This window comes from Schistocerca americana, chromosome 8, assembly GCF_021461395.2.
Source record: "Schistocerca americana isolate TAMUIC-IGC-003095 chromosome 8, iqSchAmer2.1, whole genome shotgun sequence".
Taxonomy (NCBI): domain Eukaryota; kingdom Metazoa; phylum Arthropoda; class Insecta; order Orthoptera; family Acrididae; genus Schistocerca; species Schistocerca americana.
The window spans coordinates 506,684,786-506,701,263 of NC_060126.1; the positions used below are offsets into that span (position 1 = coordinate 506,684,786).

Consider the following 16,478-nt stretch of genomic DNA (forward strand, 5'->3'; position numbering starts at 1 on the left):
GCCAGAATTTTCAAAAAATGGTCATTCGCTGACTGTAGCATGGAGGAAATTTTGCAGCGATCATGGATTGCATAATGTACATGATGTTCCTTAAGTGCTCCCCTTATCCAGAAATGGATCAAAATGTTTGAGGAGATCGGTTCAACACTGGCCAAACTTAAATCTGGGTGACCAACATAATCAAGAATGTAAATCAGTCTGTTCGTGATGATCCTAACCTCTCCATTCATAAGTGTGCAAGTTCTTTAAATATGCATAGATTATCACTGCACCTAATTCTTCCAAAAAACCAGTTAGTGCAAGAATTAAAGCCTAAGAATGCAGGCATAGGCTGCAGTTAATGATGTGATGGAGTCTCCTTCATTTATAAACATCTTGTTTTCTGTCAAGGCTGATTTTCCCGTGAGTAGTCGTGTCAATAAGCAAAACTTAAAGTGCAACTTAAGTGCAATGATCCTAAACAGAAGCATGAGAAACTCCTCCATTCATCAAAAGTTGCCGTATGGGCTGCAATGCCAGCTTAGAGCATAATTGGCCCATATTTCTTTTCAGGACGAGAGCAGTCATGCAGAATTCGGAACATTATGTGATGATATTAAATTACTTTTTGGTGCCTGAATTGCAAACTTTCCTGGTTATAACAAAATAACTGGTTCCAGCAAGACAGAGCTACATCAAACATATCCCATGCATGTATACTGCGAGTTCATTAAATTTTCCCTGGCAAACTGATCTCCAGGAAGGATGACATCAATTGGTCCCCGTGCAGTCCAGATTTGAGCCCCACAGATTTTTTCTTATGGGGATATGTAAAATCTACAGTGTATGTTAATAATCCGACCTCTCTGGAGCGTCTGAAAGAAAATATCCATAGCGAAATGGCAGCTGTCCCAGTGTCTATACGCTGTGCCATGATGCAAAAGTTTGTTCATCATTTCAGTGAGTCCTGTAGGTGTACTGGGTTGCATTTAAATGACATTGCTTTTAAGAAATCAATTCCTAAACTATATATTTCAATAATAAATAAAGATTTTTGTCGATAGACTTCAATCTGTACTTATTTTGATGAATCAAATATATATACTTTCTTTTGAGACACCCTTTATATATCCTTCTTCTTACAGAAAACACAATATGCAAATGAATAAACACAAAAATAGGGAGGACTGGGTTTACAGAATTCAAATACAGATGGCATAAAAGATATTTTATCCTTAGATGAGGGTCATGATGTTACTCCAGGAAGCTCACAGTAACAAGCATCAGATCAGCAGTGATAGTTCAGTTATACGTTCAACAAAACATTTTCCTAACACACAATGACAGGTATATTTATCTTGGTTTTCTAGCAGCATTGGGTTTACTTTTCCTAGTCGACACTGTAATAAGCTAATCTGTCACAACTGAAGTGGTGGTATTTTACATGAAGAAGGACCAAATTGTGTTGTATTGAAATTCTTCAGAGGCTGATGAATGTATGTATGCCATCAAAGACTATGTTGATACGTACAATGGAGAAAATTTGGGAACCTCACCAATCTCACTAAAAAGTAAACAACATGGTATATTCCTCTGTAGGGTTTCAGCACCAATCACCTACTTTCATATGCCGCTGAAAGTATATATGAGGGCTATTCAAAAATTATCGGACTTTTATTTATAATATCAATCTTTATTCAGATACAACTGTTTGACACTAGTCACGTTCAAAATAGTTCCCTTCAGATTTTCCAAACCTCTCCCAAAACTATTGACACTGCTAGTAGCATTGCTGGAAATACTCTTTTGGAATGGTGTGCAGCTGCTCTGTTGAATTCTGTATATCATCTTCCCTATTCTGAAATCTGGACCCTTACTGAGTCTTTTTCAGTTTAGGGAAAAGCCAGAAGTCACTTGATGCTGTCAGGGGAAAAGGGAGGCTGACAAATCACAGTCGTATTGTGTGTGGGAAAAAAAAGAAAGAGGGGGGGGGGGGGGGGGCAGGGAATTGAATTAACTGAGAATGCTGAGAAGATGCATTATCATAGTGAAGATCCAAACTGCCTGCTGCCCACACAGGTCCAGCTGTTTGCATCTCGCTGTTTCATGAAGGTGATGCAGAACCTCTGGATAGTACTTCTTATTGATATTAGTACCATTGGGGCATGCTTGTGATGGAACATGCCACTGGAGTAAAAAAAGATGGCCAGCATGACTTCACATTGTTGTGGACCTGCCTAACTTTTTGGGTCTCGGAGACGACGAATGCTTCCATTGTGATGACAGTTTCTGGGTCATACCCAAAAACCAATGACTCATCACCTGTAATCACTGTGGTAAGAAAGTTGGGGTTACTGTTCACAGTATCCAGGAAGTCCTATGCGATCTTCGAACAAAATTGCTTCTGCTCAGTTGTCAGCAACTTCAGCACAAATTTTGGTAAACTCCTCCTGAAGTCCAAATGTTCCATTAAAATGCATCCAATATTAATTTTAACCTTATCTTCGAGTTCTCTGATCATGATTAATCTATCCTGTATCATTAGTTCCCTTACATGGTATTTCACCTGCAGATGTTGAGGGACTACCTGAACGTGCCTTACTCTTCACTGATGAGTGGCCATCTTTTAAGCAGTTGAACTATTCCTTTATCTGTGTAGTACCTGTTGCTTCTTCTCCAAAAACTTGTTGAATCTTGCAGCTTGATTCAATCTGAGAATTGCCAAGCCTCAAACAAAATCTGATGCAATACCTTTGTTCCACTTTTTCTGTCATTTGGTCCACAACACACAATCCGATGACTACCACTTACAAATGTTCACTTGTCAACGTCTAGCAAGTGACTAGTTGTATCTGTAATTGGAAAAAAAAAGATCAGGCATGCGTACTACATATGCCTACAAACATATGTAGCATACACGTGCCAATACCATTACGGGTTTCGACAATAAAAAGTAAGGTTGGGTACTTTTCGAACAGCCCTCGTACTGCATGAACTCCTATTCATCAGTCTACTCATGGAACCTGTAGAGATCAGATTTACACAACAGTAATTTTACGCTACAACAGTTACTACATGTTTAGCAATATATGGAGAGGAAGATTGTGTTTGACATCCTGTCAATGACAACAAGGTCATTAGAGATGCAGGATGATCAAGGAAATGGGCTGTATACTTTTCAAATAAACCATTCCAGCATTTGCCTCAAGTAAATTAGTGAAGCCACGGAAAGCATAAATCTGGATGGTATAGTGTCCCCTTTGAAATAATACAAAAAGACTTAAAAAACAGTATTTATAAAGAAGAGACATTTAAAAATTGAATAATATACATTTTTATCATGTACCCGTATTATAATAATTTCTCTGTGTAAGTTTCAAGGGCAAAGAAATATAACAAAATGATCTTAAGAGACTACTAGATATGCTCTTTTGTTAATTTTTTAGTTCTCTTCACTTCTTCTCTTGTCTTGGTTGCGTGCAGACGGACATCTTGCGAGTGCTGGCAAATGTAAGCATATTTGTACTAATTACGCAGATAATATATTGATTTAATATTATTGTGAACTTTTAACTTGTAAGAGGTGATCCTGATTTCATGTCCGCCTTCCTTGAATTAACCTGCATTCGAGTAATTTACAGTGCAACAATCGCAGTGGCCGATGCAGCCAATGACGCCATTATGTGGCGATATTAACTTATAAAATTTAGCGGAAGCAAAAAACTCACCTGCTATTAACATAATATACATTTTTCTCCACAGCCGCCCGACGCTGCAGAAAATACGTAGCTTTAAGATTCTTATTTTCAGTACAATAGCCAAGAGCCAGACTCAGACTACAACTACAATGCAATGGTTAACGGAGGTAAAAAGAAATACTCTCGTACGTGTGTGGGCCGCAATTGTAATTAATAACTAAAGATTTTTTGCTTCAAAGTGAACTGACTAGCCAAGGAAATTAATATGAAAAGTTTATTCCATTGTTCAACTTATATGTTCATGCTTTAAGATTCAATGAGTCTAACATTCATTAACGTAAAAAATAATTTCCACTCAAGTTTAATATTGTTAAAAAAAAAGGAGAACTTCACAAAAGCATTTAATTGTAAATCAGAATTGAATGAAATATTTTGATTAAGGCCAACCATGTGAGTCGGTAACAATCAACATTACCAATAAATAATATATTAAATTACAACGACCGACGGACGCGAGAATGGCTGGATAAATTCGAACCACCATCCTTCCAAATGCAGTTCCAGTGAAACATGGAAACGGGCACTCAATGTTCAGAGGCTACAGATAGACTGCTGAATTACTAAAGTACCTCCATTACTGACATCTATGACGTCTCTAGTATCAGTACAGTTACTGGCACAGATTAGGTGTACTGCCTAAAGGAGACACAGTGACGGTCTTTTAATGAAATTCTTTCATTATTCAGCCCCACTGACAATGAACTTGCCAGGAGAGAAACATATCCACAATTGTTAGGACTGAAGGGTACTGTTAAATATATACTATTATGTTTTGTCATCATCTGTTAATAGGATGACTATACTTGTATCCTATAATGAATTGCAAACTTTTCCATGCATTGTTGTCTTCATGTACACACATCCAAGCTGCTTATTCATCTTTTCTCATGTCATCAGGCCACCTTTGATTATATCATCATCTCTGTCTCAACTTATCTCCTGGCATCCAGGAAAGAACTCCTTTGGTTCACCTCATACACTTTCGCCTGGGTACATGTCCTGCTCAAGTTTATGTCATTTTGATTGTGTGATTCACTTGTTTGCTAAGTAACTTTCAATTTTTCTGTTATGTATTATATTTGAATGATTTTCATATCACATGTACATGTCTTACTGCAAGAAGACAAAACTAGCAACACACACTGATGGAAAACTTTGTTCCTTACTTGGTACACTAAAAATACTACAGGCCATTTCTACTCTTTTGTTTATATCTTTTGCTGTCCATTCAATCAGTGTCTTTAACTTCTCTAAATACAAAAATTCATCAACTGGTTATATGATTACATTGTTAATTTTTACTATTTTCTTAATGAGAAGTTGGTTACGCATTCTTTTTGTGTCAGTATAACAGATTTTGTGGTCTACTTTTAAATTTGCTATATCTTGATGTTCCATTAATTTATATTGTTTATCTCCAGGACATGCAAACAAAGCAATGTCATCTGCAAAACACAAAGATGGTCTAGACATGTGATTAAGTATGGGTATACCTTCTGCCTTTTAAGGTGACAAAGTACAATAGATAATAAATTTTTGAGAAATTTAAGTATGTAAGTTATTGTTTTACTCTAAGTATGTTACAGGTTTAAAAAAAATGCCTATGGAATAGGAGGAGTCACCAATTTCAGTTTCTTTTCAAAGCTAATTTTGCTAGGAATTTTACATCATTAGGTGTGTTTTTAAAACTGTTCCTTGGAGTGGGATTAACTTGTTGCCCCCTTCTTGTACTACTGCCAACTTTAAAGAAGAGCAATGCATGCCCTGTTTCTTCATCATAAAAGTGGACATTATTATTCCTTTCCTTTTTGATGGACTACTTACAACAAATTTCTCTAGAAAATATTTGTATAGTATTCCCATATAGTTAAAATTTGTAACCCTTCCAAAGGGTGTTTTTAGGATAATTGTAGAGGACTTCACCTATTGTTTTTATGGCACATGCATATGCAGTGCACATATATTCTCTGTAATGTAACTAACCTAAAAATATAATTCCATGTACACTAATGAATTAAAATAGGTTAAATATGACAACTATTTTTGTTTTCGCATTTCCCTGGGTACATTCAGATCGCCTTTTTCTACTTCAGGTGTGCTCTGACTAGTGTGGCGTGGTGTTGATCTACCGAGGCTCTTATGTGTCTTGAAAGCAACTACAAATAAGCTCTTTTACTTGCTTGCTAGGCCTATCGTAATTGAAGATTTCAGGGTTAACTCCCTCAGCCTTTGATAAGCTAATATACTACAAGGCAGCAGCTGCAGGTTTTGGTCCACCCCGGGTATTTTATTTCCCTAGTATCCACATTACCTGGCGAGCATTCCCCTATCCGCCACCTGGGGAGGCACCCGATGGGAGACCAGTCAACTTCACATGGGGGTGCTGATCTATCATAATGTGGAACCTTGTATACTTTCAAAACTGGGCAAATCGATGATACGTTTTTAGTTAGACACAAGTGACAATAACCACAAATTCTCTAAGAGAATCTAGAGCAACTGTACCTACGTAGCACACAGAATCCATGAGAAAATTTAACAGTTAAACACAACAGTAAGAGAAAAACTCTTTGCAGATGATAGGTACCTTGCACTAAAAACTACTACCATGGAAGTAACTGCTGAGTTAAATGTGCCTCTAGAGGTCTCAATGATATCAGTGTAACAATAATACATTGAGAGTTGTTATTTCCAGTCCACTTGTGACTGTAACTACGAAGGTCTCTTAATACAAGGAATACAGAACCAGTACTACCAATTTATCTACTGCTGGATTACTCTAAGTCCCAAGACATGTAAGAAAATCCAGGGGCATGTACAATCCAGACTGTCTTTTCTCAACTTTGAAGCAAGGTTGAATGCACACAGTTGTTGCGGCATGGTTTCCCACATACCACATCGTCATGATGAGAGGAGAGGTACATGGTAGTTCTACAACTGTTTAGGTGGCTGTTATAATTCAATAGCGCAGGAATTGTTCTTGACAAGGGATTGTATCTCCTAAGATAATGCACCCCCTCAGGTGGCTTGGAGCATCTATGATTGGTTTCATTACAATGAATATGAAACAATATGTCCTCTCTGGCTTACATGATATTTACATGTGAATATTAGGGCTAAGACTGATTGCAGTTTATATTTGAAAAGAAAAATACCTATAATGCTACAATTTTGACCAACTAATATACATGTATTTATGACACATGCTACAATAAACTATAAACAATCTAGAGGCGGGAAATTATTTCGAAGAGTCTGAGTTGAAATGCTGAAGTAGCTGAAGTGGCACAAATGTAAGAATGACTGAGCAATAACAAAAGTCATATATATCACTAGTAAATAAATACTAGAATTATCAAAGGTGTTTACAGATACAATCTACAGCTAAAAAACATTAGAACTCACCTGAATAATGAAGTTAAAAATGAGGTTTATGTATGTTTAAAGCAAATTTGTGTACAACCTTTGAAAGCAAATACTGGCCTTTAATCTCATTTCTCAAATACTCGTGTTACATTATTTTCTCAAACATAAAACAATGGAAAACCCTGGCTGGAATGACACAAAATTCAACAATGGAAAATCCAGAATGGAATGTAACAATATTATGAAAAGGATAGTTGCTACTGACCATATAGCAGACATGCTGAGTGGCAGATAGGCACAACAAAAAGACTGTCAGAAAACGAGCTTTTGGCCAACAAGGCCTTCATTGGAGATAGAATGTAAACACACACACACACTCAGACAAATGAAACTCGCACACATGTGACTGCAATCTCTGGCTGCTGAGAATACATTATTATCAAAAGGATAGAGTATTACCATATAGAAGAGATTCTGCATCGCAGACAGGGACAACATAAAGACTGTTATACATTTAACTTTTTGGCCAAAAGACATTCTTCTAAAGTAGGAAACACACACACATTCAAACAACTATGAAACAGTCACTGAAGTGAAGCACATTGTGTTGGGCAGCACGTTCAGCAACTGGATGGTCCAGCTGCCTCTTGGCAACGGACACCTTGTTGGTTGTCATGCCGAAATAGAAAGCAGCTCAGTGGTTGCAGCTTAGTTTGTAAATCACATGACTGCTGCCAGACTGGCAGAACATATGAAGGGACGTAAAACAAACTTCACTTTTGGTATGCTGAACAGCACCCAGTTGGTGGGCTCATTCTACAGCAAAGCCTGAATGCCTGCTGTAACACACAGGCCACTTCCTTCCTCCCACCCAGCACCAAGGTCCCCCCAGCTGTTGACTTGGGAACTTTCTCCATAATATGTCCACTCACCCCACAACTGCCTCAGACTTCGCCTCTGTCAGTCTAACCCCCATTCCCCTTCCAATACACACAGTTTTTCCTTTCTCCATGATGTTTTTATCACACTTTATTTATTTACTCTTCTCGTCCATTAGTCCACATGCTTTTCTTTCTTTTTGAATCCCCCCCCTACAAATGCCATCATTAGTGAACACTTTCGGTGGGATCCTGCCCACTCGTCTCTTACAGGGTGCCTAGGAAGCTGCTTTCTCTGATAGCTAGACAACATACAAGCAAATAATATTAATGGAGTTTATTACAGTAATTGAAGTGACAATACTTAACTGTGTATTTATATAATAGAGGGAAACATTCCACATGGGAAAAATATATCTAAAAACAAAGAGATGTAACTTACCAAACGAAAGCGTTGGTATGTTGATAGAGACACTAACAAACACAAACACACACACAAAATTCAAGCTTTCGCAACCCACGCTGCTTCATCAGGAAAGAGGAAAGGAGAGGGAAAGACGAAAGGATGTGGGTTTTAAGGGAGAGGGTAAGGCGTCATTCCAATGCCGGGAGCGGAAAGACTTACCTTAGAGTAGGAAAAAGGGACAGGTATACACTTGCACACATACACATACCCATCCGCACATATACAGACACAAGCAGACATATGTAAAGGCAAAGAGTTTGGGCAGAGATGTCAGTCGAGGCGGAAGTACAGAGGCAAAGATGTTGTTGAATGACAGGTGAGGCACGAGCGACGGCAACTTGAAATTAGTGGAGGTTGAGGCCAGGTGGGTAACGGGAAGAGAGGACATATTGAAGGGCAAGTTCCTATCTCCGGAGTACTGATAGGTTGGTGTTAGTGGGAAGTATCCAAATAACCCGGACAGTGTAATACTGTGCCAAGATGTGCTGGCTGTGCACCAAGGCATGTTTAGCCACAGGGTGATCTCATTACCAACAAACACTGTCTGCCTGTGTCCGTTCATGTGAATGGACAGTTTGATGCCGGTCATTCCCACATAGAAAGCTTCACAGTGTAGACAGGTCAGTTGTTAAATCATGTGGGTGCTTTAACATGTGGCTCTGCCTTTGATCGTGTACACCTTCAGGCTGACAGGAATGGAGTAGGTGGTGGTGGGAGGGTGCATGGGACAGGTTTTACACCGGGGGCGGTTACAAGGGTAGGAGCCAGAGGGTAGGGATTTCATAGGGATGAACCAAGAGGTTACGAAGGTTAGGTGGACGGCGGAAAGACACTTTTGGAGGAGTGAGGAGGATTTCGTGAAGGATGGATCTCACTTCAGGGCAGGATTTGAGGAAGTCGTATCCCTGCTGGAGAGCCACATTCAGAGTCTGATCCAGGTCCTGAAAGTATCCTGTCACAAGTGGGGCACTTTTGGGGTTCTTCTGTGGGAGGTTCTGGGTTTGAGGGGATGAGGAAGTGGCTCTGGTTATTTGCTTCTGTACCAGGTCGGGAGGGTAGTTGCGGGATGTGAAAGCTGTTTTCAGGTGGTTGGTGTAATGGTTCAGGGACTCAGGACTGGAGCAGATCCGTTTGTCACTATACCTAGGCTGTAGGGAAGGGACCGTTTGATGTGGAATGGGTGGCAGCTGTCATAATGGAGGTACTGTTGCTTGTTGGTGGGTTTGATGTGGACGGACGTGTGAAGCTGGCCATTGGACAGGTGGAGGTCAACGTCAAGGAAAGTGGCATGGCATTTGGAGTAGGACTATGTGAATCTGATGGAACCAAAGGAGTTGAGGTTGGAGAGGAAAATCTGGAGTTTTTCTTCACTGTGAAGCCAGATCATGAAGATGTCATCAATAAATCTGTACCAAACTTTGGGTTGGCAGGCCTGGGTAACCAAGAAGGCTTCCTCTAAGCGACCCAAAAATAGGTTGGTGTACGAGGAGGCCATCCTAGTACCCATGGCTGTTCCCTTTAATTGTTGGTATGTCTGGCCTTCGAAAGTGAAGAAGTTGTGAGTCAGGATAAAGCTGGCTAAGGTGATGAGGAAAGAGGTTTTAGGTAGGGTGGCAGGTGATCGGCGTGAAAGGAAGTGCTCCATCACAGCGAGGTCCTGGACGTGTGGAATATTTGTGTATAAGGAAGTGGCATCAATGGTTACAAGGATGGTTTCTGGGGGTAACAGATTGGGTAAGGATTCCAGGCGTTCGAGAAAGTGGTTGGTGTCTTTGATGAAGGATGGGAGACTGCATGTAATGGGTTGAAGGTGTTGATCTACGTAGGCAGAGATACGTTCTGTGGGGGCTTGGTAACCAGCTACAATGGGGCGGCCGGGATGATTGGGTTTGTGAATTTTAGGAAGTAGGTAGAAGGTATGGGTGCAGGGTGTCGGTGGGGTCAGGAGGTTGATGGAGTCAGGTGAAAGGTTTTGTAGGGGGCCTAAGGTTCTGAGGATTAATTGAAGCTCCGCCTGGACATCAGGAATGGGATTACCTTGGCAAACTTTGTATGTAGTGTCGTCTGAAAGCTGATGCAGTCCCTCAGCCACATACTCCCAACGATCAAGTACCACGGTCGTGGAACCCTTGTCCGCCGGAAGAATGACGATGGATTGGTCAGCCTTCAGATCACGGATAGCCTGGGTTTCAGCAGTGGTGATGTTGGGAGTAGGATTAAGGTTTTTTAAGAAGGATTGAGAGGCAAGGCTGGAAGTGAGAAATTCCTGGAAGGTTTGGAGAGGGTGATTTTGAGGAAGAGGAGGTGGGTCCCGCTGTGACGGAGGACAGAACTGTTCTAGGCAGGGTTCAATTTGGATAGTGTCTTGGGGAGTTGGATCATTAGGAGTAGGATTAGGATTATTTTTCTTCGTGGCAAAGTGATATTTCCAGCAGAGAGTACGAGTGTAGGACAGTAAATCTTCGACGAGGGCTGTTTGGTTGAATCTGGGAGTAGTGCTGAAGGTGAGGCCTTTGGATAGGACAAAGGTTTCGGATTGAAAGATTGGTTTGGAGGAAACGTTAACTACTGAATTAGGGTGTTGTGGTTCCAGATTGTGTTGACGAGAATTTTGAGGTTTTGGAGGGAGTGGAGCTGGAAGTGGGAGATTGAGTAGATGGGAGAGACTGGGTCTGTGTGCAATGAGAGGAAGTTGAGGTTTGCTGGAAAGATTGTGGAGGGTGAGTGAGTTGCGTTTCCGGAGGTGGGAAACCAGGAGATTGGATAGTTTTTTGAGGTGGAGGGTGGAATGCTGTTCCAATTTGCGGTTGGCCTGTAGGAGGATGCTATGAACAGCCGGTGTGGATGTGAGAGAGGAAAGATTGAGGACTTTTATTAAGGATAGGAGTTGACAGGTATGTTCATTGGCTGAGTTGATGTGTAGGTGAAGGATTAGGCGGGTGAGGGCTATGGATTGTTCAGTTTGGAACTGGTATAGGGACTGATGGAAAGAAGGGTTACAGCCACAGATGGGAACTTTAAGTGTGAGGCCTTTGGGGGTAATGCCAAATGTCAGACAAGCTTGAGAAAATAAAATATGGGAGTGTAATCTGGCTAGGGCGAAGGCATGTTTGCAGAGGGAATGTAAATAAAACTTAATGGGGTCGTTGTGGGGATGGTGTGAGGGTGACATGGTATTAGAAGGTGGAAAGTGTAACATGAGGCTGAAATGAAAATGAAAATAAAAATATAAATATATGGGGAGAGATAAAGGTGAACTGGAAAGCAACTGGATATCTGGTGTGAAAAAAAGGCGAAAAAGTGTTGGTTATAGCTGGGCTTGTTGATCCTGTGGTGAACTTGTGTTGGTAGACAACGATGTGCACAAAGGTTAGGTGGTTGTGTTGCCGCCAAAACACGTTAAAGGGTGGAGAAATTCGGGAAAATTTAAAAAAAACTGCGTGCAAATGTATTAAAAGGAGTGGTTTGTGGTGGCAGATTATGAAAATGAAGCTAACAATTGTCTGAGGAAGAAATAATGACGTTAAAACCTGTGGGAAGATCAGTGATGTGGGAAAAACGGAAATGGAAATAAAGTGAAAGTTGTTAGAACTAGCCGAAATTGTTGTTTAATAGGTGGAAGGAACTGTTTCTGAGCTAGGAATGGCGGATTTTATAGTAGCGGTACTGTTGAAAGCGGGGAAAAAATTTTATTGGTTATGGTTTGGAAGTGAGTTACGTATTATTGAGTATACATAGGCAGGTAAAATTGCATGGTAGATTACGCTAAAAAGAAGGTGAATACAAAGTGAAACTACTTGCGCAAACAAAAAGAGAAAATAAGATGACAGAAAAGATTTCGAAATGCAACAGTGACAATAACAAACATAATTGTTGGGTTCAAATTAATGATATGAATATAATAGAGGGAAACATTCCACATGGGAAAAATATATCTAAAAACAAAGATGATGTAACTTACCAAATGAAAGCGTTGGTATGTTGATAGACACACTAACAAACACAAACACACACAAAATTCAAGCTTTCGCAACCAAGGGTTGCCTCATCAGGAAAGAGGAAAGGAGAGGGAAAGACGAAAAGGTGTGGGTTTTAAGGGAGAGGGTAAGGAGTCATTCCAATCCCAGGAGCGGACACACATATCCATCTGCACATATACAGACACAAGCAGACATATGTAAAGGCAAAGAGTTCGGGCAGAGATGTCAGTCGAGGCAGAAGTACAGAGGCGAAGATGTCATTGAATGACAGGTGAGGTACGAGCGGCGGCAAACTTTGTATTTACAATGAGTTGCCGCAAGCAATTGACGACTTGCAAATAATCAATGTCCTTCAACATATACAATTTTCATGTAAGATAATCACACAAGTTCATAAGTGACTGCTATCTTTAACATCACTGCGACTCTTCTAGTGCGTGTCTTTTACTGTGCGGGTCTACTAGTGCCCATCTTCTACTGTCCGGCCACGGCTAGGCAGCGCGTCACTTCTATTCTCTTCTCTTCGTGTAGACGCTGCTCCTGTGGTGGTGACGTCCCATCAGCATTCAACTGGCTGACGTCATCTCACAGCCCTCTCTGCTGTATCGTTCTTGATCTTCGTGCCAGCGTTCCGTCATTGTTCCTTCAATTTGCATTTTATTTTGTGTTTCTAATCACGCTTTACATCTCACTTTATACACTCGTTAACTATTTCTGAACCAAAGCCATTACAGTGATTACTAACGCACTATCTCCTACTCTCTCCAACAGCTTTCCATCTATCTTTGCTGTTTTACCTCCTCATAAAAGGAGGGTCCCTCTCAGCCTCAGTTGTAAATGATCTGCGACCCATCCCTTCACCCTCTCCTGTAAAAGATCCATTAACTAAATGCTCTGCTCCTTGAGAAAAAAAACCGTGGGTTCAAAAGCCAAGAAACACAGTTATCTGTTTTTATTTTGTCAATACTGAGAAATGTGCCTCCTTGACTGTATGTATTAGCCACCCCAAATTTCTTTGAGATTATTAGAGAATTCAAGAAGTCTTCTCAAGTTATCAATGTTGCAACCATACAACAATATGACCTGTCTGATAACCCGAGAAGAATGAATCAATGAAATTCACTGAGAAAGCCTGACTTCCCACGTATTTCATAATTTCATCATTTGAACTGCTTTCCTCTTAACAAAACACATTATCTAAGCACTCTTCAGTGTTTCCTAATGCAGCTCTTCACTCTTCTTTTTCTGGTATCTTACATGTGTAAACAAATTCTACAGAGGCTTTCAAATCGTGATTGGAACAACGTAGTGAATGCATGCAGTAAAGGATTTTACGATGATAAGTCAGTACTCATTTTATTAAAATATATCTTCTATACACCATGAGCTGCTCCAAAAATGTCTTATTTGCCAAAACCGGTTTTCAGGTTTATAACACACCATCAGTAGCATCTGATACAGAGGAACAAAACTATATGTGCATCAATTTCTACAAAATGATAACTGTGCATATATAGCAGTAATATGTCTACTTACATGTGCACTTCTATAGCAATGTTAGCAATGAAATGACATGCTTGTCAGTTAATACAACAGGATCTGAAATATGTCCTGCAACACAGTACACAGTTTGTCATATATGTTACTGCTGTTAAATATTGGCCAGTGACAATTCTTCATAATGTTTGACAAACTGTCATATAGAGTAAATGTGGAACTGACAGGTCAAGGAGTCCTTTCGTTATTTCTAAGATGACGTTTATATAAGTCTGTGACATGCATAATGTAAGTACACTTAGATTACTGCTACACATGTACAGTTATCATTTTGCAGAAACTGATGCACATACAGTTGTTTGTTCCCTTGCATCAGGATGCCACTGATGATGGATTATAAACCCGAAAACTGGTTTAAGCAATGTCTTTGATGTCTTTTAACAAATATCCAAGAGTTGTTGAGCACCAAGCATTCAAGGTATGATAAGTCAGTACTAATTTTGTTTTCATTTATTTTCCTTATCCACAAAACTTCCCAGGACGTTTTTCATATTCTTGGACTGATCAACCGTTCCTACTAACCTCTCCCAAATTGCAAAACCTATCTCCAAAGAAAAATTCTCACCCTATGAGTCTGAATTTTTGTGTCATTTCATACACTATTATTACAGCTCAATGTAGGGAGAATAGAAACATCAGGTTTTTCTAACTGCACATGAATGTTAAAAAACTTAACAGAAAATTGTAATCTGAATTCCTCCAATTACTAAAATACCTACTATAAAACTAATTTTGTATTAAGACAGGTCATACATGAAGGACAATTACCATGCTTCAAACTGTCACTGACAAGTGTCATGTAGTGTAGTGCAGACTACCATATGCAGTTCCATGTGAAAGACCTAGAACTACATTTTAATACAAAACAGCTACGAGTACAATTACTTAGTAATAGTTTTTTACACACTGAGACTTACTCAAACATTAACTCCATGTCTGCAATTCTTTTCTTCTCTTCTTCCCGTTGCATTTTTAACTGATGTTGTGTTCTCAGCATCTGTAATTTTAACGCTGCTCTTTGGATCTTTTCTTCCTCTGCCTCTTCTTGTTCTAGTGCAATGATCCTCTCCAACATTTTAAGATCTTCCTCTACTTGTTCTAATACTTCACGAGCTCTTTTACGTAACTGAAGCTGATACTGCTGTCGGTGAAATACACTGCAAAAACAATAAAATTTATACCATGAAAGGAAGGTCATCTGTATGTACAGTTAAAATTGATCGTAAATCAATAAACAAATAAAATCACAAACTCTTAACAATCAATACTTGTTCTTACTTAAGAAGCGATAAAGAAAAAGGAATGGACAGGAATTTTGGAGGGGTTGTGGCTGTATCCATTTCACTCCTGCCTGCAAACAACTATCATGACTACATACCGATAAGCTCAGAGACTATCGTAACCTGTGTTTCCTTACTGTCTTCTCAATCACTGCATTCCATCTCATTTGAAGAGATTTCAGGACTGCAACCGGTCATCACAAACTTCACTCCATGATATTTCAACTGGTCACCTGCCAGTCATCTTCAGCTGAGCCATTGTAGATTGATGAGGACATTCTCCGCTCCACCTTATCTGGCACACTGATGGTATTGCCACGCATGCATCACAGTCATGGTGACACAAGGACTACACACCACCTGGCGGCAGTGCTGTCGCTGGTGGAACTGCAAGGATCAGCTATCTCCGGCATTGCCAATCGCTGCAGTCGGCGAAGTTTTCTGGCGTCTTTGTCTGAAGCAAATCTTGGAAATGTCAGAATTCCATGCATTATCCAGTGGGTAGCCATTTCCATGGTTCACTAGATTTTCCACGATGCATATTTCGACAGATTCTTTTATAATGGAGTCCCAAAAAGATGCTGCTGTGGCCAAAATTAATGTTTTGTCGTACTTCATTGAATGTCAATAGACAATGTTCCACAACTGCTGACTTCCTGTGTTGCACAAGATGAGTGCAGCGTTAATGTTCTGTGCAACATTCTTCCATTGTGTGTGTTTTTTGTCCTATATAGGCCGTACCACAATGGCAAAGTATTTTGTAAATTTCCGCCTTCTCCAATAACAAGTTATCCTTCACTGATCCCAGCAGGTCCGAAATCTTAGATGGTGGGTGGAAAATCACTTTCACCTGAAAATTACTAAGGATTCTTGCTATTTTGAAGGAATTATTTCCAACAAAGGGAGTATGACAAAACATTAATTTTGCCTGCAGGAATGGCTTTTTGGAACTCCATTATAAAAAAATCCATTGAAATATGTATCGCGGAAAACCTAATGAACTGTGACAATGGCTATCAGCTGGATAATGCGTGGAATCCTGTCATCTCCAAGATTTGCTCCAGACGAAAACATCAGAATACTCCGCTGACTGTGGCAAGTGGCAATGCTGAAGACAGCTGATCCTTGCAGTTCCGCCGACGAGGGCACTGTGTGGTTGTCGTGTCACCGTGACTCTGACACATGCACAGCAATATTATCAGGGTGCTATAAAA

The 16,478-nt window shown here is 40.0% G+C and overlaps 1 protein-coding gene across 3 annotated transcripts in view; it reads right to left on the reverse strand.

The window, feature by feature from the left end:
* The window catches only part of LOC124544869 (trichoplein keratin filament-binding protein), a 754,849-nt gene that overhangs the window by 54,792 nt on the left and 683,579 nt on the right, over window positions 1-16,478 (reverse strand). For all 3 annotated transcript variants that reach the window (XM_047123585.1, XM_047123583.1, XM_047123584.1), the window contains one exon: window positions 14,902-15,141. In XM_047123585.1, the coding sequence (XP_046979541.1) occupies window positions 14,902-15,141 (240 nt within the window). The remainder of the gene's footprint in view (window positions 1-14,901; window positions 15,142-16,478) is intronic.